The following is a 25,305-nucleotide window of genomic DNA, read 5'->3' on the forward strand; positions in this document are numbered from 1 at the left end:
TAGAGAAGACTCTTCATCCATCACGACAGTGTGAAAAGCTTCAGATACGTCAAGAATGGTGAATACTTTGGCCTTCGTCAGTTGTGGAAGCTTTTCTTCAATCGCCGGTATTGTGTACTTGGGTCTTCTGATGGCCTTGTTAATGGTTTGACTTGGATCAATACATATAAGAAGTTTTCCATTCGGTTTCTCTTTTACCAGAATGTTTGAGAGCCAGTCTGTAAGGATGATGACTGGCCTTATGATGCCTTCATCACAAAGTCTCTTTAACTCGTCATTTACTCTGTCCAACTGTCGAACATTATAAACCAAGGCGGATATTGTATATCCTTTCTGGTTCATCCAGGTTAGAGTCCTAGCATCACTGTATGCTTGAGTACTCTGGGATGTATAACATAAACGACATAAGTTTTTTAGGCGAACATTATAAACCAAGGCGAATGTTATATGTTATATATCCTTTCTGGTTCATCCAGGTTGAAGTCCTAGCATCAGTATATCCTTGAATGCTCTGGGATATATAACTCCAGCAAAATAATATTTTTAGGTGAACATATTTATAAACCTAGGCTGATGTTATATATCTTTTCTTGTTCATTTACGTTAGGGTCCTAGCATCACTGCATGCTTGAGTGCTCTGGGATATATCACACACACACACACACACACACACACACACACACACACACACAAAATATTTTTTTAGGCGAACATTATAAACCAAGGCGGATGTTATATATCCTTTCTGGTTCATCCAGGCTAGAGTCCTAGCATAACTGTACGCTCGAGTGCTCTAGGATGTATAACATAAACACTATAATTTTTTTAGGCGAACATTATAAACCTAGGCGGGTGTTATTGTCTTTTCTGGTTCATCCTGGTCGGCCTCAGAGATTGAACTGATGAAAAAAGTTGTTCCAGGGAAGATTTAGGATAAAGTTACTACTTCTTTAATCAAAGCAATTTTAAATAAATTTGCCACACAGCAAGTTTGAGCCATAAAAAAAAAACACATTCAGCTTATGACTTTACCACTTTGGAATACCGTTTTCGATTCGGAAATTGAGACAGTTCGCTGTTCTTTTACCGGTGTGTATAAAATAATGGCCAGACAGTCTTAAGTATTTGAAGTGTGTATTAATTATTTTTCTTTGTGTAAGGTTATGGTACGCGTAATGATTTATAGGGCCGATTTAGCCTGAGTTGATTTACACCTAATTTTATCGGACCGATTTGGCTTGATAGTGAGTTGACGAAAAGGATGAATCGACCGGACTGATAAAAATAGGTCAACAGTTCATCGCAGTGCAACAGACTTTATAAATGGGGTTGATTTTCGCCCATTGCAATTCCATTAAAAATAAACGGCCAAAAAATCGCTTTACTGAAAATGAACTCTGTCGGAATGCAGCAGAATTTATAAATCAGAAAAGATAGATTAAACCGCGCGCTATACCAGTAAAGATTAAACCAGGCTGACAAGTTGTAGCGATACACTGGCATAGGAATGAGCCATCTAATCAGGCCCGAAAATGACTGCTCGTGTTTCTTAGGCCCGGTTCATACGTCGAACTGTACATGAGCCGAAGCTAATACCTATTAAGGTCGACCCAAATAATTAAGTTCGGCAGTTGATTCAGACGTCGAACCTAACTGAAGTCGAACTCAATTAAAGCTAAAGTGAGAAAATAGCTTTTCGTGGTCAGCGGCTCTTGTTTTTACTCAAAAAGATTTTTTTTTAATTCAAAATGGCGGGAAAGATGAATTCTGGCATAGAAGAGATTGTTTGCTAAAATAATGAAGACAGGCCTTACACGGCACCTATTGGTTGAGATAGGAAGAATATGACAGTGAAAGCTAATTTGCTCTTACGAGGACGTCTTTCAAAGATCTCCCTATTCTTTACGAAAGTAGGGAAGGGTCTTTGTAGATCTCTCTTAGCAGAGGCTGATTTTCTATCAAGTGCCATTTACTCATCTGAATTGTTTTAGGTTGGGCACAAAAGGGCGATATTCCGTAGCAAACGGCAAAATGTTTTTGCGCGTTTTTTGTTTGTTTTGTAGTGCTGACATTCTTTCGCAGAAATTGACTTCTGAAAGAGTTCTTTATATAAGGTTATCGAGGTAACCTCTGTAGCGTAATCGCTGTTTGAATAGAGTAATGTTTTCTTCAAATGTTAATTTTGGAAATTTTGTTCTGAGAAGTCTTGAGGCTTCGCATTTGATATAGCCCGTATTGGAAAGTTTCTGTCGGTTTGAAGTGCGTGTGCACATCAAGAATAGATTTTTTTTAAATCTTTCGCATCTCAGACATGTATATTACGTTGCTTCGAAACAAGAAGAACAAGCACATTCCTCTTTTCCCGCCATCTTGTTCAGAATGAAGTCCCTTGCGCATGCCAAGTCGATGGAACGCGCAGACCTCTGGGATAGATATAATTTATATAATTTATACGTAACGTATGCATTTGGTTCGGCACATGTAAAAGTTCGATGTCTGAATCGAAGTCGAACTTTTACCGTTCTATTCGACTGGCGCAGTCGAATAGAACGGCGGGTCGACCCAAATACAAATCTGTCGATCCTAACTGATTCATACGTCGATCTTTACATGCGCCGAACCAAATAATTAGATTCGCCTTAAGTAAAGTTCGACGTATAAACCGGGCCTCATTGGAATGCTTCAAGATATTCGACAGTCCCGTGAAGATACCAGGCAAATTTCATGCTATCTCCAAGGGGTGCCGAAGTCTCTTTTTGGTTGCTAAGAACCTCTGGCTCGTTTTGTCACTTGTTTTTGCTGTGTGTTCCTGGCAGTTTTCACGAGCTGATTCGCGAACACTGTCGCTTAGAACGTTTTGGCAACTTTGACAACTTCTCGTAGCGTAACTTTTGTTTGCGCAGTGTCTCTGTGTTTGTGTCCTTTTCCGATTAGTTTTACTCGAAGAGCATCAGACATTAAACCGGCGATAAATTGGTCCCGCATAAGCTCATCAGCATATTCTTCATATTCACACTGTGCTGCTTGATTGCGTACTCGCGTCTCCCAGGAGGCGATCGATTCGTTTTCGTTTTGCAGCAAGCGAAGAAACTTTTGTCGTTCCCCTGAGACTCCAATTCTAGCGCCATAATATTCTCCTAGGGCGGCGACAACACAATGAGGTTTCTTTTGATTGGCTTCGTCTACGCCCAAGCTGTATTTGTAAACCGTTCTCGCTGCCAGAGATAAAGATGCCCGGAGACATGCCATAGCTTTATCAGGCTTGGTCCATTTCAGTGCGTCAGTTTCTTCCGATGGATCCAACCAATTTTGCATGATCCATTAATCTGTCAAATCTTCTATGTTTGTTTCCAGGTCGTGCTTGTCATCTCCCGTCGTCTTAAATTCGGGAAATGGGGTATTCGAGGCCATATTTCGTTGAGTCAGTAAAGCGCTAGATCAGTTAGATTGCCGAAAAAAATAAAACCCACGTCGCTGCCACCATGTTTATTGTCCGGTAGCATGTTGAAAACTGAATACATTAAGTTGTTGCGAGTAATAAATACACACTATCTGGATAAGTGCGTGACAATGCAAGTGCATGTGATTATTATACACTAAGGTGCAGATGAAAGTGCAATTGATTATCACTTGGTGTAACACTCTTTATGATCTGCCGCCATATTTAATCGAGTGTTTTCCAATAAAACAAGCGCGCTACACATAAATGTTCATGAATATACCTCGTCCTTTACCCATGAACCGAAACAAGCGCACTACGCATGAATGCAACTCGTTCTTTAATCGATAGAGCTGAAACAAGCGCGCTACACATAAATGTTCATCATTCTTTAATCCATGAACCGAAACAAGCGCGCTTCATGTGTAGTGTGCTTGTTTGGGCTAACGGATTAAAGAACGAGGTAATTTCGTGTGTAGTGCGCTTGTTTCGGCTTTGTGGATTAAAGAACGTGTTGCATTCATGTGTAATGCGCTTGTTCCGGTTCATGGATTAAAGAACGAGATTTATTCATGTGTAACGCGCTTGTTACGGCTCTATGGATTAAAGAACGAGATATATTCATGTGTAGCGCGCTTGTTTCGGCTCTGTGGATTAAAGAACGAGATATATTCATGTGTAGCGCGCTTAGGCTCTATGCAGATTGAATAACGACATATATTCATGTGTTGCGCACTTGTTTCGGCTCTATGGATTAAAGAACGGGGTATATTCATGTGTAACACGCTTGTTACGGCTCTATGAATTAAAGAACGAGATATATTCATGTGTAGCGCCCTTGTTTCGGCTCTATGAATTAAAGAACCGGATATATTCATGTGTAGCGTGCTTATACTCTATGCGGATTAAATAACGACATATATTCAGGTGTTGCGCGATTGTTTCGGCTCATAGCTTAAAGAACGGGGTATACTCATGTGTAGGGCGATTTTTTCGGTTCATGGATTAAAGAACGAGGTATATTCATGTGTTGTACGCCTGTTTCGGATCATGGATTAAAGAACGAGGTATAATCATGTGTAGTGCGCTTGTTTCGGTTCATGGATTAAAGAACGAGGTATATTCATGTGTAGCGCGTTTGTTTCGGTTCATGGATTAAAGAACGAGTTACATTCATGTGTAGCGCGCTTGTTTCGGTTCGTGGATTAAAGAACGAGGTATATTCATGTGTTGTACCCCTGTTTCGGCTCATGGATTAAAGAACGAGTTACATTCATGTGTAGCGCGATTGTTTCGGTTCATGGATTAAAGAACGAGGTATAATCATGTGTAGTGCGCTTGTTTCGGTTCATGGATTAAAGAACGAGGTATATTCATGTGTAGCGCGATTGTTTCGGTTCGTGGATTAAAGAACGAGGTATATTCATGTGTTGTACGCCTGTTTCGGCTCATGGATTAAAGAACGAGTTACATTCATGTGCAGCGCGATTGTTTCGGTTCATGGATTAAAGAACGAGGTATATTCATGTGTAGCTCGCTTGTTTCGGTTCATGGATTAAAGAACGAGTTACATTCATGTGCAGCGCGATTGTTTCGGTTCGTGGATTAAAGAACGAGGTATATTCAGGTGTTGTACGCCTGTTTCGGCTCATGGATTAAAGAACGAGTTACATTCATGTGCAGCGCGATTGTTTCGGTTCATGGATTAAAGAACGAGGTATACTCATGTGTTGTACGCCTGTTTCGGCTTATGGATTAAAGAACAAGGTATTATCATGTGTAGTGCGCTTGTTTCGGTTCATGGATTAAAGAACAAGGTATATTCATGTGTAGCGCGCTTGTTTCGGTTCATGGATTAAAGAACGAGTTACATTCATGTGTAGCACGCTTGTTTCGGTTCGTGGATTAAGGAACGAGATATATTCATCTGTAGTGCGGCCGCTTTTTCCGGCTCATGCTTTAAAGAACGAGGCATTTCGCATATAGATCAAGGAAGATCCAAGTCATGACGTTTGTTTTGAGATGCAGATTCCAATGGTTAACCAATCGACTCACTACTTTTCCATTTGTACCAATGTTACCAATGGTATCAATCGACCATTCGTTTTCGCACGGCTCACACGTGTTAATGAGATGCAGTCTACAAATGGTATACCGATCGGTTGATGAGCTTACCATTCGTTCTAATGTTACGAATTGTTAGGCTCCTTTGACAAATCGTACCAATGGTACGATTGGTGAGGGTGTTTTAACGAATGGTAACCGTTTGTGTACTCGACATGAGTGATTCCAATGGTTAACCAATCGACTGACTACTTTTCCACTTGTAGCAACGGTACCAATGGTACCAATCGACCATTCGTTTTCGCGCTGCTTACAAGTGTTAATAACATGCAGTTTACAAATGGTATACCGATCGACTGAGGAGCTTACCATTCGTTCCAAAGGTAGTAATCGTAAGGCTTCTTTGACAAATCGTAATCTTTAACCAATGCTACGATTGGTGAGAGTGTTTTGACGAATCGTATTCGTTTGTGTATATTGGACATACGTGATTTTATACGTATATGTGTCCTTTGCGCATGCCTGCAGCTTAGTTGGCAGCCATGTTGTATAGAATTTCTGGCTATGAGAGCACTCGAAATCTTTACGTAGCCTCGGTTAATACCACCCCCTCGCTTTGATGAGGTTCACAGGAACTCGGAAATGACCAAATGACTGGTACAATAAGCAAACGCCTTAAGAGCGGATGTCTGTAAATATCAACCAGAGGTGTGCAACAGTGAAAAACTCAAAATTCTCAAAAAAATTCACAACATAGCCTGTGGTAAACCATTGCAAGAAATACATGTTTTACTTCGATCCGATAATTATTTTTGATGTGAGGCTATAATCTTGAATTCACCGCTCCTGGGGCCCGTTTCTCGAAAGTCCCGGTAATTTCCGGGCCCGTTAACTTATCGGGCAACTTACCGGGAAACTTTACCGGGCCCGATAATGTGTTTCTCGAAGCACCCGTAAACTTTCCCGGTAATTTCCGGGCCCGGTAAAATAGAAGACCGTTACCAGGCTCTTGCGCGCGCTCCACGCTCGTTCGCAAGAGAAGGAGAACGGCTTGGGACTATGCGTAGTTCATTCGATTCATTCGATGGAAAAGCACGACAGGACTGTATTCATGATTATTGAAGGACAGTACAATACGCGCTAAGCTCAACTTTGAGAGTTTCTCGTTGTGTCAAAGGAGAGCAACCAAAAGGGATCATTATTTTACATTATCATGTAATTTGCAAGAGATGATCGGTTGCCTTTGGTAGCTCGATTCGACAGTTTCGCTTTTCGCCATCCTACATGTATCTATCGTCTGTGAAGTATTTTTTGTATGATGATACTTCACATGGATATGCGAATTGGAGATGCCATGTTTACATTATTTTAGAACGCGCCAGTGTGGGAGGAAGGAAGGTGTATTGATCTGCTGGATTCCGATCTGCTTTTCTCTTTGATGGTCAGTTCGTGGTTGTGCAACAAACATTTGGTGGTGTTAAAGGTAAGCTTATGTACGCGCAGATAACCATAGCTATCCCTTTTATTGTTTATAAACCAAATATTGTATTTTCGGTTCTTGGTTAGTCAGTTTATTGAAATCCTACACATACATCAAACCGGAAATGACTAATTCTAATCACACTCTTAGAAATAAACCATGTCTGAATAATAATGGCTGAGCCAATTCCAATTTCTAGATTACAGATACTAGGTATGAAGCAATACTTAGTGATTTTACTCTACGTAGCGGAATTTTATTGGATTGCTATAGTCTTTATATGACTAATACATGCTCAGTTGCTCAATCGCTAAAAAAAGTAGTCTCTGTCCCTGTGCCTGAACCCTACTGTGAAACTAATGAGTGGTTGTCATGTCTGGATTCAGATTAATGGTATTAATATTCAACTTTGATCATAATAATGTTACAAGTATAATTGTTATCTTATACAGGAAGTCAGTCTGGCAGCTGGTAACACTGCACTGCCGCTGTTACTATTTACTGGTAATATATTTGCACTTGAATAACACTTGGCTGCCAAATTGCTCACATGAAAATACAAATTGTGATTTTTTGTTCAAAAATCAAAATGATTCCAAAACCAGTCATGCATTACCTGGGAGAGGGGGAAAGGAGGATGCTAGTGATAGCAAATATCAGTGGGAGCATAATTGTGGTCAGTTTATGACTATTTTGCCATACTTCTGGCCAGCCAAGGTTAACCTACTGTATTGGATTACAGTCATGACCTTTGGTGATGATCACTGAAATGATGTCTAGGACAACAACACTTCTAATAGTACTAATAATTTATTGATGATTTAACCTTTTAGGATAAAAAAAAATGGACAGGCATAACACCAACTGGGCCAAACAAGGAAAAGGCCACCAATTTAGACACTTGCTCAAGCTCAGCTGGAAGTAATATATTCTAACCATACTCCTGAATAACTGATATTTTCAAAATAATCTGATCACCAGTACATTCTGTGTGAATATTCATTTTTAATTATTAGTGTCTATTAATAAAAAATGAACAAAAGCTAATGCTGTATTCAAGTGACTAATAATTTAGATAATAGGTGCAGTTCTCAATTTTATGTTCCAGATTTAAGTATACAATGTAGCCTATCCACTGAGTGTCTCCAATATATTTTATGTAATTAGTTTATGCCCTTTAGGGGTAGATGCTAAATAAAAATAGTAATAACAATAAATTTTAGCTGCAAGTTTTTCAGGAATCAATATAAGCCGAAAAAACATTTACTAGTGAGTTAATGACATTGAGTTGGCAGAACTAGGGAACCCTATAGCATTTTGGAACCCTTCCCATAATGCTACTTATACATAGCTATTACGATATTGGTCAGGATATATCATCATCATCATCATTATCATTGATGAGGTTCTTAGCAGCCGACCACATGCAGCATCTTTTTAATAGCTCCGAGGAGGTGCTGAACATGTGGAGATTAGAAAGTATAATTTATTGAATTCTAGGCAAAACAATTATTTTTCCTTTTGTACTTTGAAACAGTGACTGGGAAGGGGGGGGGGGGGGGGAGGGAGGGGGCTTGGGAGTGTATTACATTGTTCATGGCCCTTTTAGAGTGCATTATTTGCGGGAAATAGGAAAAATGCTGACAGTGTATCAACCTTTTTGCAATAAATATTATTATTGCTTGTAGCTTTGAACATTATTGACGTCTATATCTGTATTAGAACAGATAATTAAACCGCATGTTCATTGGACCTGTGACTTTGATCAGTGTTGGATATTGGGGCCATATAACTCCAAAATATAACTTTACAACAATACTAATGTATACTATCCCACTGGAATCTGATAGCCAGGTTAACAGGTAATATTCTTGCTGGATATCTTTTACATCAAACCTTTCACGAGTCATCTCTTATTATTCATGCAGGCTATCAGATTTTTTTGTTATTTCTTTTTTTCTGCTTATCATTCGAACTTGTAAATAAAAAAGATACATCCATGTGAATGTATGAAACATATTTTTGAACTGCGGATGAAAGATTAAATAGAAGAAAGTTGCATAAATAACTGTGAAGGTCTTTCTTCTATTTAAGATTGATACAGTAATTGCTTCATATTTATCAACACCAAAAAATTCCCCACCAAAATGTTTTCTAACCAAATAAATCTGCCAAAAAAATTAAACCTAAGCCACCCAAACATCCAACTGAAAATCCCTAACTTCAAACCCACAAAAGCTTTCATACCTCAGCAACAAATATGACTGAGTACCCTCCCTGGGGGTGGGAAGAATATGGAACTTAAATTATGTTTTGGTTAATGGCTTAAGTCAGAAGCTGATTGTGTGGCAGATTTGAGCCCTCAAATTACAAAGTGAGCATGGAACCATATAATTTTCTGACACAAGAACCAGACTGTACGTATGCCAAAAATGTTGCTACTTGGTCATTTCAAGGTGGCCACTTAACTTTTCACATTCTCATGTTGTTTCACTAGCAAAAATAGTCAGTTTTACTTTCATGAAGTCCTATATTACAAGGAAAAGAAAGTATTGAAATACTTTAAAAGAATTAGCAGTTCCAATATATACAAGTATGTCTAACCTTATGCAACATTTAGTAAAATTGAGTTTAATTATCACATGTAAAGGATTTGTTTTTAATGATTAATGAGTGACGGCACTCCCAGTGCAGTTTTCAAGCTCATTTAATTCACCCAATTACTCATGTATATACATTTTTCTTAATTACATTTTTCATTAAAATTCAATTAAGTTGTTCACACTCAGTCTTCTTCCATCAGTTGTTCCCCTGCTCCTGATGTTCTCGGTTAGCCCTCTTCTGTCAGTTGAACCCCTGTGGATGAAAAAGAATTTTCAATAAAAATTATCTTGAAAAATAATTATTCAATAACAATTTAAAAAAATTATTCGTTATTGTTCACAAAATTGTTCAAGTTTTTATTCAATAATTCAAATTAAAAAAAAATATTCATGGTTCTATTCCAAAAAAATTCAAATTATTCCTCCAAATAAATCCAATTGATGCCAATTACATGTAATTGCTAATGGTTTCCAAAAAACTACTCCACCAAATTTCAAATGAAAATGTAATTTTATATAAAGAAATTAATTCAATCTAGCAATCCCACACCATAAGAATTCTCGATCAACATATACTCTGGAGGCTATCCTTTTACGCCGCTGTTCCCATTCATGCCATACCTCCAGCTGTCTTGGTACTTATTCATGGTGGTTTAACTCTATTGTCTATGTGTTGTTCAGTCACAACTGTGGCTGTTCAGTCATTCTTTAAATTACTGAGGAACTGTCGTTTCTGTTTGTTTGCTTTTCCATCTGATGGATGGTGTTAGTGCATGTTCAACTGTCCGTTTGGTACGTCTAAGAGTGGGCCTCATGCCCGAAAATATCTTGTGCAGCTGTTCTTGTCTGTACCATGCTGCCACTCAGTTTGGCTTGCTTATGTCTGCCTGTTCAGTTGCTGTTGTGGCTGCTCATTCATTCATTCATTCAATACATTATTTGGGCAGTTCAGTTGTATGTCTGCTTTCCATGGCCCAAAGAATATTTTCATATGTCTTTTATTTACTCCCACCCCCCCTACCCTACCCTACCCTTGCCCTCAGTTATTTTATTTACTTTGGTTTGTTTGTTTGTCCTGTGAACTCCTATGTTACACTAGGTCATTAACACAAATTCCTGTATTTTTGTAGTTGAAAATGACACCTCCATCACTTTCGTTTTTTTTCCCGAATTTATGAAGTGTTTATTTACAGTACTGAGTGGGTTTAGTTTCAGTTCGGCCGGTATTTTGGTAGTAAATGCATCATGCAGCTAATTCGGTAATTCACATACTGTACTCTTCGGACGATCGGAAGCAGTTTCTACGTAAAAAAAGCCATCTTAGATCTCAAACAAAAACAATCTAAGGGCTACGTACGTACGGGCAGGCATATGAAATGCTTTACGGCGCAAAATTGCAAGTCCTCCCGGGATAACCGAAATTCGAAACCCACTGAGCAAACTACAGTAGCTCTGGTTTTTACTGACTGAAACCAACTGGATTAGGAGTTTGTTCTAGTTCTAAAATTGCAAAATATTTACCTGTGTTTTCGCGGACAGCGGACAGCTTCTCGTACTGTACGGTATCTCTCGAAAGGTTTCCTCCAGTAAACTCGTCAACAAGCGAATCTATTACTTCCCTGGATAACCAGTATCTTTCTATTATTTCTCTTTCTTCTATTTTGTCTAAAATCAATCGCTCTTGGTAAGTACGCGACCGACAAACCGGGACAAAAATGACCGCCTCCGGCGGCCATCTTGTTTTCTTGCAACAAAATATTGCTTCCCGTAAACTTTACGGGCACTTTACGGGAGGTCATGACCTCCCGTAAATTACCGGGCAACTTACCGGGCAACTTACCGGGATCGTAAATAACGGGAGTTTCGAGAAACACCCGTAAACTTATCGGGGGCTTAACGGGCAACTTACCGGGCCCGATAAGTTACCGGGACTTTCGAGAAACGGGCCCCTGAACCGGGTTTTCGGTGTCTGACACCACTTGTTGCGAAGACCTTGTTTTAAACATCAAACCAGTTTTGTTCCAAACGAAAAACATCCAGTCTGATAAAATATATAGTTATAGACAACATGAATGGTATGTTACTCATCTGAAGTGAAAATTAAATATTTAGGAGATTTTTCAAAATTTACAATTTTTTAAGCGATTTCTCGTGATGCCAAATTGACAAATTTGCGAGGCTAAAATCATCAACTGGTACATGGCGTTGAGGATAAAGATTTACACCACGTGAAAGAGCACCATTTCCTCTTATAAAATCCGCTTTTAAAAATATGGGCAACACAGAAGGAAATTTTTGAGGCCGCGAATTACAAGTAGTACTTTAGGGAAATTTGAGCTTTTCTGTCACGGCATTCCGATGCTAAAACTCAGATAAACACAAAATGAAAACGTTTCAAACAGCAATGGTTCATTGATTCTTGCTACAGGGCACTGCATGTGCATGACTTATGCTTATAAGACTATTTTCCATGGTTTTCTATCTTTTAGGGGCAGTGTGAAAAGATTTTAGCGGAGTTCAAAAGCCGTACGCCGGTCAGTTTACGTTGTCAACCGGTCGCAACACTCGTAAATATAAAATAAAAACAAGGGCTTTTTTCATTCCATCTTACTTTGAAAAAATGGAGCAAATAGCTAAGAGTGCTATATAATTCATACCTTTGAGCGGCCACACTGGATGTTTAAGAAATCTAAGACATCTATAGCAAATATCGTAACACTTTAGGCCGTTTTATACATTTGGTCACAAAGATTGTGTTACATACATTTCACCGGTAGACCGCTGACCTTGCACTTGCGTACGCCCTTGTCCACGGTAAGGGATAGAAATCGATGTTTCGTCCAGCTAGACCCCAAAGACAATTAAGAACGGTTTGCTGTAAAGACCGACTAAGCGTATACAAAATAGAAAAAACCGATTTCCACAAACTTTGCCAGAATAAAGGACTTAGTGAACTACTTCTAAAAATATAAGTTTCGTTTTGTTTAGAGCTTTATTTATTTTGGGGGAATTTTTTTTAAATTTTACCCATGGAGGCGGGCTAAAATCACGCCGAAGTAGCCACTTTTGAAGAAGCTCCCTTTTATACAAGGAGCCTTTTCTAGAAAAGATTAACCCAACAGAAGGAACAATTTTATTTTCTTAGATGACTAGCGGCGTTAAAGTTAAATAAAACGTAAACATGAATCTTTGACCAATTTTTTAAGTTGCGCCTTTTTACCGGTGATTATAACAACCTAATTTTGGCTAAATTCAAGGACAAAAAAAGCATTTTGGTACATCGCTTTGCCCCACGAAACTACACTCCGGGAAAACATAATCATTTCAACTAAACATTGATCGAATAAAAAATTGGGGTAAATTAAACAGCGAGTTCTCAGAGCGTTTTCAAAACATGTCAATTCAGCAATTAAGAGCGACCTTTGACCTTTTATATCGAGGGGAAATATAAACGAGAGCTCATAAACCTTGACTTTCCTTCGCCGAAAGACGCTTATTTTTACTCTGCTGGCACATTTTGAGTAAAGGAAAACTACACATTTGAATTTGAAGTTATGTACTAGCTATGAAAGATAATTTGAAAAGCAAAATTAGCAATTCAATTCGACTTTTCGTAGGCGGTTCCGATTTGTTTACCACGAAATTGCGATTTTAAAGTCTGTTTACAACACAAATACGGCATCCACTACAAGGTAAACCTCATTCTACTGAATGATTAATAAATCCTTCTTAGCTTAGAGATCTTTTCTTGACTAAAAAAAGACATAGCCTGCATTCATTGCAAAATTATTAAGCCGCCCGATCGCTAAACGATTAACCAAATAAACCCACAGGAATCCCACTGTATGAAATTGTATAATACCGGGACCGCACAGCTCTTTTTATTTATTTAACAGTGATTCGTTTTGCACTGTACTGCCCATTAATAATAAACTACCTTTATATGACAAACGTTACGACTTGTCAGATCTCCGTGACATTTAGGAAACTGCGATAAAAATAGAAATGATATAGGCTAATTCCACATTGTGGCTGTACCCATTTTTTCTTTCTTGTGATCTTACCACTAGCCACTTGCTGTCAATCCAACGAAGTCTTAAGTGAAAAAAGATACAGAAATAAAAATAAATTCCCTGCATCACAAACAAGTAATAGTTATAATGAAACAATAAACTTCAAGCAAAATTATAGATAGGGATACGGCGACTGTCTCGGGTGAGTAGTAATATGAGGTGCTACAACTATCACACCCCTTTACAAGATCTCTTAACAGGGAAAGGGACTCTGCTTTGCGCCTTGGGTGGAATCCGTCTGTAGACGCCCCAAAAAAGCCGTTAGCATGTATAGATGATATTCCCTTCTCCCCTGACACTGACGTCCCATGCCATGCCCATCCAATGGGAGCGGCACAGATCCTCTTATTTGAACGACATCTTATACCAAATGTGTCCTGATGTCTCGGTCAAATAGTGAGCTCAAGGTGACTTTCGCTTTTCTCAAAAATGCCTTTGAAGGTAAAACAGTCAATTACTACAGGTACTTTACCTTGCTTTTTACCTTGGAAATTTTAACATATAGAAAATAGAATGCATTAATGTTTTATTCACCACCGCCCACATTTGTTGTCCCCCCCCCCCCCCCCGCTCCGCCCCCGACCTGAATGAATTAATAAATTCAATTTCTCTTGTCACATACATTCGTTCCTTGAATGCCCGCAAATCTAATAAGTCACGTTCTCTTCTTGTGAAACAAACAAGGCTATCATGCTCGTCCGTACATCTTTTGTGGTTTTAGGCAAAAAATCCTTCTTCACGGACTTAAGTATTGATGATCAGGGAAACGTTTTGCTTTGTATATTTATAAATCAACAAGAAAGCTTTCTGCCTTTACTTTTGCCGTAGCTTAGTTGTTTCGTGACTTTTAAACAAGTTTTAATTAAATTAAATTATTTTAAGCGTTTCGTAAAGGTATCGAAAACATCGCAATGTTTACTAACGTTTGCGGCCTTTTACCTCTGTTAAGTTCGCTACAGAAGGGTTTTGGTTTTAAAATTACTCCTTAGAAGATGTTCAAGCTTTAAAGATAAACGAAAACTAACTGATCCGTGACGATTCTTGATATAAAAAACGCAAATCATATACAAATTTAACCACGTTAGCTGAGTTAGAGGTTAATTGTAACTTTCAACGTTAAAAAAGAAGGAAAAGAAAAGAAAAAAAACTCTCTTTGTTTTGAGAGTAAATATTTTTAAATTAATTTATGTTGGGCATTCATATACACAGTACACACCACTAAAACATACCTGCCCGTGCCGATATCAACTTTGCTTCAGTCTTACATAGCGTCTCGAGTGTTGTAATAACGCAGATGCCCTTGCGTGGATTTGGTACGATTGGCAAGGATTAAGCTTTTCACATTGGCTAAATTGTTCACACTTGAACCCCATGTTCCCCCTACAATCTACCCATATTCACACACAGCCATATATAAGCACCACTGACTCCGGTGGTCGTAGCCACCGATGATAAACTCCACTGTACACTCAGCAAGTACAACGTGCAACAAACAAAAGAAGTTAGCTTTCGGGACACGGCGCTCTTTTCAATTTACGTGATCTTTAAGTAATTAAGATATTACATCTTAGTGTCCGAAAAGAAAAAAAGGCGTTTTGCATTGACGTGTCATAGTAATACCGAAATATGTAAGTACACATCTCAGTACGAAATGTACTCCTGGCATTCCTGTGGTTTCGTTAACTTGTTCTTTGACTTGAGGCGTTCCGCGATCTCGGTCAATACACTTTTGCAATGAACACAGACCGTGTTTTTTAGGCAGGAAAAGATCTCTAAGGTAAGAAGGATTTATTAATCATTCAGTAGAATGAGGTTTACCTTGTAGTTGATGCCGTATTTGTATTGTAAAGAGGCTTAAAAATCGCAATTTCGTAGTAAACAAATCGAAACCGCCTACGAAAAGTCGAATTGCATTGCTAATTTTACTTTTCAAATTATCTTTCATAGCTAGTACATAACTTCAAATTCAAATGTGTAGTTTTCTTTTACTCAAAATGTGCCAGCAGAGTAAAAATAAGCGTCTTTCGGCGAAGGAAAGTCAAGGTTTATGAGCTCTCGTTTATATTTCCCCTCGATATAAAAGGTCAAAGGTCGCTCTTAAGAACAGTTTGCTGTAAGGACCGACTAAGCGTATACAAAATAGAAAAAACCGATTTCCCCAAACTTTGCCAGAATAAAGGGCTTGGTGAACTACCTCTAAAAATATAAGTTTCATTTTGTTTAGAGCTTTATTTATTTTGGGGGAATTTTTTTAAGATTTTACCCATGGAGGCGGGCTAAAATCACGCCGAAGTAGGCACTTTTGTAGAAGCTCCCTTTTATACAGGGAGCCTTTTCTAGAAAAGATTAACCCAACAGAACGAACAATTTTATTTTCTTAGATGACTAGCGGCGTTACAGATAAATAAAACGTAAACATGAATTTTTGACCAATTTTTTAAGTTGCGCCTCTTTACCTGTGATTATAACAACCTAATTTTGGCTAAATTCAAGGACAAAAAAAGCATTTTGGTACATCGCTTTGCCCTACGAAACTACACTCCGGGAAAACATAATCATTTCAACTAAACATTGATCGAATAAAAAATTGGGGTAAATTAAACAGCGAGTTCTCAGAGCGTTTTCAAAACATGTCACTTCAGCAATTAAGAGCGACCTTTGACCTTTTATAGCGAGGGGAAATATAAACAAGAGCTCATAAACCTTGACTTTCCTTCGCCGAAAGACGCTTGTTTTTACTCTGCTGGCACATTTTGGGTAAAGGAAAACTACACATTTGAATTTGAAGTTATGTACTAGCTATGAAAGATAATTTGAAAAGCAAAATTAGCAATTCAATTCGACTTTGCGTAGGCGGTTCCGATTTATTTACCACGAAATTGCGATTTTAAAGTCTGTTTACAACACAAATACGGCATCCACTACAAGGTAAACCTCATTCTACTGAATGATCAATAAATCCTTCTTACCTTAGAGATCTTTTCTTGACTAAAAAAAGACATAGCCTGCATTCATTGCAAAATTATTAAGCCGCCCGATCGCTGAACGATTAACCAAATAAAGCCACAGGAATCCCACTGTATAAAATTGTACAATACCGGGACCGCACAGCTCTTTTATTTATTTAACAGTGATTCGTTTTGCACTGTACTGTCCATTAATAATGAACTACCTTTATATGACAAACGTTGCGACTTGTCAGATCTCTGTGACATTTAGGAAACTGCGATAAAAATGGGAATGATATAGGCTAATTCCACATTGTGGCTGTACCCATTTTTTCTTTCTTGTGATCTTACAACTTGCTGTCAATCCAACGAAGTCTTAAGTGAAAAAAGATACAGAAATAGAAATAAATTCCTTGCATCACAAACAAGTAATAATTATAATAAGACAATAAACTTCAACCAAAACTATAGATAGGGATACGGCGACTGTCTCGGGTGAGTAGTAATATGAGGTGCTACAGCCTTGGGTGGAATCCGTCTGTAGACGCCCCAAAAAAGCCATTAGCATGTATAGATGATATTCCCTTCTCCCCTGACACTGACGTCCCATGCCATGCCCATCCAATGGGAGCGGCACAGATCCTCTTATTTGAACGCCATCTGATACCAAATGTGTCCCGATGTCTCGGTCAAATAGTGAGCTCAAGGTGACTTTCGCTTTTCTCAAAAATGCCTTTGAAGGTAAAACAGTCAATTACTACAGGTACTTTACCTTGCTTTTTACCTTGGAAATTTTAACATATAGAAAATAGAATGCATTAATGTTTTATTCACCACCGCCCACATTTGTTGTCCCCCCCCCCCCCTCCCCCCCGCCTCCGCCCCCGACCTGAATGAATTAATAAATTCAATTTCTCTTGTCACATACATTCAGTTCCTTGAAGGCCCGCAAATCTAATAAGTCACGTTCTCTTCTTGTGAAACAAACAAGGCTATCATGCTCGTCCGTACATCTTTTGTGGTTTTAGGCAAAAAATCCTTCTTCACGGACTTAAGTATTGATGATCAGGGAAACTTTTCCCTTTGTATATTTATAAAGCAACAAGAAAGCTTTTTGCCTTTACGTTTGCCGTAGCTTAGTTGTTTCGTGACTTTTAAACAAGTTTTAATTAAATTAAATTATTTTAAGCGTTTCGTAAACGCATCGAAAACATCGCAATGTTTACTAACGTTTGCGGCCTTTGACCTCTGTTAAGTTCGCTACAGAAGGGTTTTGGTTTAAAAATTACTCCTTAGAAGATGTTCAAGCTTTAAAGATAAACGAAAACTTACTGATCCGTGACGATTCTTGATATAAAAAACGCAAATCATATACAAATTTAACCACGTTAGCTGAGTTAGAGGTTAATTGTAACTTCCAACGTTAAAAAAGAAGGAAAAGAAAAGAAAAAAAACTCTCTTTGTTTTGAGAGTAAATATTTTTAAATTAATTTATGTTGGGCATTCATATACACAGTACACACCACTAAAACATACCTGCCCGTGCCGAAAACAACTTTGCTTCAGTCTTACACAGCGTCTCGAGTGTTGCAATAACGCAGATGCCCTTGCGTGGATTTGGTACACTTTGCAAGGATTAAGCTTTTCACATTGGCTAAATTGTTCACACTTGAACCACATGTTTCCCCTACAATCTACCCATATTCACACACAGCCATATATAAGCACCACTGACTCCGGTGGTCGAAGCCACCCACGAAAAAATCCACTGTACACTCAGCAAGTACAACGTGCAACGAACAAAAGAAGTTAGCTTTCGGGACACGGCGCTCTTTTCAATTTACGTGATCTTTAAGTGATTAAGATATTACATCTTAGTGTCCGAAAAGAAAAAAAGGCGTTTTGAATTGACGTGTCATAGTAATACCGAAATATGTAAGTACACATCTCAGTACGAAATGTACTCCTGGCATTCCTGTGGTTTCGTTAACTTGTTCTTTGGCTTGAGGCGTTCCGCGATCTCGGTCAATACACTTTTGCAATGAACACGGACCGTGTTTTTTAGGCAGGAAAAGATCTCTAAGGTAAGAAGGATTTATTAATCGATATCATTCAGTAAAATGAGGTTTACCTTGTAGTTGATGCCGTATTTGTATTGTAAACAGGCTTTAAAATCGCAATTTCGTAGTAAACAAATCGGAACCGCCTACGCAAAGTCGAATTGAATTGCTAATTTTACTTTTCAAATTATCTTTCATAGCTAGAACATAACTTCAAATTCAAATGTGTAGTTTTCCTTTACTCAAAATGTGCCAGCAGAGTAAAAATAAGCGTCTTCCGGCGAAGGAAAGTCAAGGTTTATGAGCTCTCGTTTATATTTCCCCTCGCTATAAAAGGTCAAAGGTCGCTCTTAATTGCTGAAGTGACATGTTTTGAAAACGCTCTGAGAACTCGCTGTTTAATTTACCCCAATTTTTTATTCGATCAATGTTTAGTTGAAATGATTATGTTTTCCCGGAGTGTAGTTTCGTAGGGCAAAGCGATGTACCAAAATGCTTTTTTTGTCCTTGAATTTAGCCAAAATTAGGTTGTTATAATCACCGGTAAAAAGGCGCAACTTAAAAAATTGGTCAAAAATACATGTTTACGTTTTATTTAACTGTAACGCCGCTAGTCATCTAAGAAAATAAAATTGTTCGTTCTGTTGGGTTAATCTTTTCTAGAAAAGGCTCCTTGTATAAAAGGGAGCTTCTACAAAAGTGCCTACTTCGGCGTGATTTTAGCCCGCCTCCATGGGTAAAATCTTAAAAAAATTCCCCCAAAATAAATAAAGCTCTAAACAAAATGAAACTTATATTTTTAGAGGTAGTTCACCAAGCCCTTTATTCTGGCAAAGTTTGGGGAAATCGGTTTTTTCTATTTTGTATACGCTTAGTCGGTCCTTACAGCAAACCGTTCTTAATTGCTGAAGTGACATGTTTTGAAAACGCTCTGAGAACTCGCTGTTTAATTTACCCCAATTTTTTATTCGATCAATGTTTAGTTGAAATGATTATGTTTTCCCGGAGTGTAGTTTCGTGGGGCAAAGCGATGTACCAAAATGCTTTTTTTGTCCTTGAATTTAGCCAAAATTAGGTTGTTATAATCACCGGTAAAAAGGCGCAACTTAAAAAATTGGTCAAAAATTCATGTTTACGTTTTATTTAACTTTAACGCCGCTAGTCATCTAAGAAAATAAAATTGTTCCTTCTGTTGGGTTAATCTTTTCTAGAAAAGGCTCCTTGTATAAAAGGGAGCTTCTACAAAAGTGCGTACTTGGGCGTGATTTTAGCCCGCCTCCATGGGTAAAATCTTAAAAAAAATTCCCCCAAAATAAATAAAGCTCTAAACAAAATGAAACTTATTTTTTTAGAGGTAGTTTACCAAGCCCTTTATTCTGTCAAAGTTTGGGGAAATTGGTTTTTTCTATTTTGTATACGCTTAGTCGGTCCTTACAGCAAACCGTTCTCAGTTAATTATACTGAATCAGTTCAAACTGAGGTTACGATTTTGGGTTATCACAATTTTATCTGGTTGCGTCTACACTCGCGTAGTTAGGGTTTTTGATTTTTGATAAAGATTTTCATATTTCAATCTAACGCACATCCATGAATGCTAGTCAAGGAGAGCTAAAAGCAATATCACTGTCTAGTTCATCTGGATAAGACCCAATTTTCAATTTATTGTTCACAAAAAAATGTCTGTTGTATGACAGTTTTCATACGATCAAAGATAGTTCATCCATCAGTAATGGAATTTGAGCAGACAAAATATGGTTTATTTGGCCTTAATGGTCAAAGTAAGAACACGATCCAACAAGATCATGTTGCTTGAATATATGGTGCAAGCTCTGAATTTTTATAGTACTTACGAAAGCCGACAGGCACTAATATCAAGGTCATCTTGTGGATAAGTCTAGATTGCACAAACGTGATGTGATGCTCCGATCTCCGATCTCTCTTCGCTTGCTTGAAATGATTAGCTGCCCAACTTGGTGGGACCGGGGCAGAATCAGTTTTGGCAGCGCCGTCTGATGCCATAAGCATCTCGATGTCTTGGGCAAATAGGCCTGATTAGATGGCCGTTATCTATTTTGAAGATACCAAGGGACATTTTGCGGTGAAGTTTAGTCAGTTAGTTATGTCACTATGTAGAACTGGTTTCACAGCCAAAGGAGCGTAGCTGTACCGTCCAGGCTGTGAAACCCTGGCCCTCTTTCTGACAAAAATTGCTCCCCCTACGCTCCTCCCTTATTCCAGCTGACAATGGGCTGTGGTCGACTGTAGCAGGTGTGAGTCGTACAGCAGAAAATATTGGGGAAAATAGGGATTACAGTGGTGACGCAACTCCGTTTCCCTCCTCGCTTTAACCCCGCCGCCTCCCCCCCTAACCTCCCCATTCTTTACGTCAGGAGACTGTAACAGTGACAAAGCACACGGCCAAATAACTATGTCTTAAAAAAAAATAAACACCAAAATTCTTAAATGTGTGTGGATGTAATAACCAGTAATTCGGAATCAAATTGCCAGCGTTATTAAAGGTAGTTTTGCGTTACAGTAATTTGACACCTGCTCTGCCTACGAGAAGCTCCGCCTCAGTTTTCAGTGTTCAGTCAACAAACCCCGTGGCCCTTAGATAGTTTCGAATGTCTGTGCCACAATCTCTGATTGGAATACATTGGGTATTAGCTGGATTTCCAACACTTTGTCCACATTGTCCTCCAACAATCGAAGCATACTCACACGATACCATTTCGGCTCAATTTGTTTGAACGCCATGAGACCAGAATCGAGCATTAAAGTTGGATTGCAGAGCAAAATAAACAAACTGAAGCGATCTGAATACCAACGTGGGCTAACTGCACGCTTAGAAAGTTCAGTGACAGAAAATACAACTCACAAGTAAATCGCAGTTGCAGTTTATTTTTGTATCGAAGCGGCAGTGAAAAATTACCCTTGGGGGGTGACTGGCTCCTATATAAAAATTGACGGGGGTGATCGTAGCTTTCGGGGGTTAAAATTCGTGGTTTGGTACCTGTCAAAGGAAAGGCGGTACCTTTGAGCCAATTTTAGGGTATTGAGCGAAAAAATATGAGAGAAAGTTATTATAAATGTCAGTCAACTGTCACTTAGCGTATTCATTTTAGAGTTGGTACAACTAAGTTGGAAAATTGTACAAACCACGGTTACAAAACAAATTCTGGTAGCTTTTAGGGGTTCTTTTCAAAATTTATGACGATCAACTCGTCAAGTTTATATGGGAGTCCCCCTCCCCCTGGGGGCAAGTGGTCTGTGCAAACTGTAACGCAATCTCTGCCGTTAAACGTATTTTTCATATATCGTTCCTGATTGCATGATGTCTTGATTTCTACAATGTACAGAAAGCTCGCTCAAAAGGTATGAATTACTTAGCACTTGTAGCTATTGTTCCATTTGTTCCAATGTAAAATTCAATGCAAAACATTCTGGTCCGAATTCATTTGACGAGAATTGGCGTTTGTGCTTCGACGTTGACTACGTACTCTGACCTTTGTGACCTTTATACGCTTTTGAACTCGGGGTCTGATAAAACTGCTAAAATCTTTTGTGCCTGCCCCGAAATGCCGAGTAAAAACCATGGAAAGTAATATTATGAACTTGGGCCAAAGCCTATAGCAAGTACCGATAAACCATTTTTGTTTGAAACGTTTTCATGTTGTGTTTATCTGAGTTTTAGCATCGGAATGCCGTGACAGAAAAGCTCAAATTTCACTAAAGTACTACTTGTAATTCGCGGCCTCAAAAATTTACTTCTGTGTTGCCCATATTTTTAAAAGCGGATTTTATAAGAGGAAATGATGCTCTTTCACGTGGTGTAAATCTTTATCCTCAACGCCATGTACCAGTTGATGATTTTAGCCTCGCAAATTTGTCAATTTGGCATCACGAGAAATCGCTTAAAAAATTGTAAATTTTGAAAAATCTCCTAAATATTTAATTTTCACTTCAGATGAGTAACATACCATTCATGTTGTCTATAACTATATATTTTATCAGACTGGATGTTTTTCGTTTGGAACAAAACTGGTTTGATGTTTAAAACAAGGTCTTCGCAACAAGTGGTGTCAGACACCGAAAACCCGGTTCAGGAGCGGTGAATTCAAGATTATAGCCTCACATCAAAAATAATTATCGGATCGAAGTAAAACACGTATTTCTTGCAATAGTTTACCACAGGCTATGTTGTGAATTTTTTTGAGAATTTTGAGTTTTTCACTATTGCACACCTCTGGTTGATATTTACAGACATCCGCTCTTAAAATTTTAGAATAATTCTTTTAAATTAGTATTTGATGGTTCTTAAGTCAGCAGCGAATGTCTTAAAGACTTCTGGAAAACCAAGGATGTTCCGTTATAAACCGAAAGTGCCATTAAAATCCCAGTTCATGGGGGCAGACAGAGCCTAATAATACTTTATTAGCTGCTCGTGGCAGCAAACACTACGTACAACAGAAGCACAAGAGTTCAGCAACTCTACCTTCATCACAAGTCACCAAAGCCTAATATAAGAGTCTGTATGACGTTAAAATTCGATCGAAAATTAGACAATTCCCTCGGAAATCCGCATATATTATAATAAAATCTGAAAAAGCTTACCCGGTGTGTTTTGCTGTGTTTTCAACTGAAGCTTCTCAGAGGTTCCAAACGCCGTTGTCAACGGTTTATCTCGCAGCGGCTGGTCAACGTGCAGCACTGTATTATGTAAATGAAAAGTTTGGAAAACTTGAAGTGGAATTTGAATGTAATTTGACCCGTCATTTGAGGAGAGCACTTCGAAAACCTCGTTAAAATTTTGTTCGAAACTTAAGCACACGCTTACCTGGCACACAATATGCCAAGAAGGATAATGTGAGATAATCCCGGAGCAACTCTTTCTCGGATAAGTTTATTCAGTTATTGAGATACAGGCCTTCGTTGAAAACAAAGTTGATTTCAAATCGGGCGCCATTTTTGCCGCGGACCGAGCCGTTCCCTAGGCAAGAGTTACTAAAATGTTCCCGACAGGGGGATCCACGTGAAAACTGGATATTTAATGTGTAGCTAATGTCAAATGCAAGGTGAAAGAGTTCCCTTCTTAGGAATAGTACTAGTGAAGCAAGAAGAACTCGTTTATCGTAGTAAATAGGTGGATTATGAGAAAATCGAGTGGTGACAGGCGTTTTGTAGTTTTATGTCTTTTTTTTTAGGGGGGGAGGGGGGAGGAACCTATCCGGTGAAAGTGTGTCCAGATTCAGAATTATACGCCAAACCCACCTCGTCGAACTGAATAACTTTGAAATTGACTCTTTGTTATTCAGACTTGTGCGAGAAGGGCCTTAAAAAGTCAGTAGCAACTTTTAAAACCAAACAAAACAAAAACATGGTGTGGCTGATCCGGAGAAAGACAAAGTGACGGAGATGGGAAAAGGGAGGAGGTTAACCCCCCACCCCCCTCCCCCCGTACCCTTTTTTCTTAGCCCCATTACTATGTTTTTCCTAGTCGGCCGATGCTTATTTTTAGTTTAATGTGTTCCTACAGGCAATTGAAAGCTTTCTGGTAATAAACTTGGTGATTTTCTTTGTACGATTTGTGACGCCATCACTTAAAAAAAAAAAAAAAAAGAAAACGTCATACTTGTTCTCTTTGAAATGTCTTTCACTTCATATGCACTTTAAGTGATTACGAAAAGAAACATGGCTTGAACGTCGCAATAACTGAAAGGACGTTTCTTCTATTTTTAAAATCTTTTATCCGCAGTTCCAATATATTATCCATACTCATTTGCTTGTCATTCACAAATGCATCTTACGGAACAAACAGTTTCGCGGTTGAATGGATAGTCGCAGGGTATATCATTCCACTTTCCTGCTGAAGGGCCTTGTGGCATCATAACACCACAATTCTCGTTTTCCCCGTCATTGTTTGGTTCTCTGGCATTCTCCGCGCTATACTCTAGTGATTTACTGTCAAACCGCTCGAAGCTCCCGTCAGCCTTTCGCTGGAGACCGATCCACAAACCCCAGAAAGTTATCCCAGTAGTCTTCCGTGCCAGATACAAAATGAACTGGTTTTCCCAGTCTCCCCTAATAAAAGCTATCAGATCTCCTTCCATCTTCTGACATTTTTCCCAAGCAGCGCTCATTGTGGTAACTCCATCATTGTCGATGAAATAAAATAGCATGACTCTTCATGCTGACAGGAGCCTGTATAAAGAGAATGCCGAAGGAGAATCATTCTTGAAAGAGCAAGACCTGGTTTGGTTTTTGTTTCCAACATGTAAAATGGTGATATAGGAGTAGGGGCACCATGGAAAGTCCAAAATAGTAATGGCAATAATAATATTCATAAAAGTAATATGTGATTATAATAAGAACCTTCCTTGAATACTTTGCACCTAAAAAATTGCAAATGCTAAATACTTTGTAAAATTGAAGCCAAGGAGGATGCCACACAATATGGGAGTAACACTTGCCGTAAAATATTACTCATAAACAGCTGATCGACAGGAGGTCAACCAAAGAATATCGTTGCATTATGTATTGAAAAATCATGGTAAATTAAAAATGTGTATGTTATAAAAATGTTATCTACAAGACATTTATTTGAAACCATTAATCTTGTATGTTTTTCCCACTAAATA

General features: G+C 38.5%; 1 protein-coding gene across 1 annotated transcript; it reads right to left on the bottom strand.

Annotated features, from left to right (window-relative positions):
* Positions 1 to 24,453: 24,453 nt before the first annotated feature.
* LOC146467327 (mannose-binding protein C-like) lies at positions 24,454 to 24,807 on the bottom strand. The gene has a single exon (XM_085126029.1). It carries the CDS (start codon positions 24,805 to 24,807, stop codon positions 24,454 to 24,456), a length of 354 nt encoding a protein of 117 aa, XP_084982155.1.
* Between the last annotated feature and the right edge of the window lie 498 nt (positions 24,808 to 25,305).

Source organism: Pavona decussata, unplaced genomic scaffold (assembly GCF_977016875.1).
Source record: "Pavona decussata unplaced genomic scaffold, jaPavDecu1.1 SCAFFOLD_137, whole genome shotgun sequence".
NCBI lineage: Eukaryota > Metazoa > Cnidaria > Anthozoa > Scleractinia > Agariciidae > Pavona > Pavona decussata.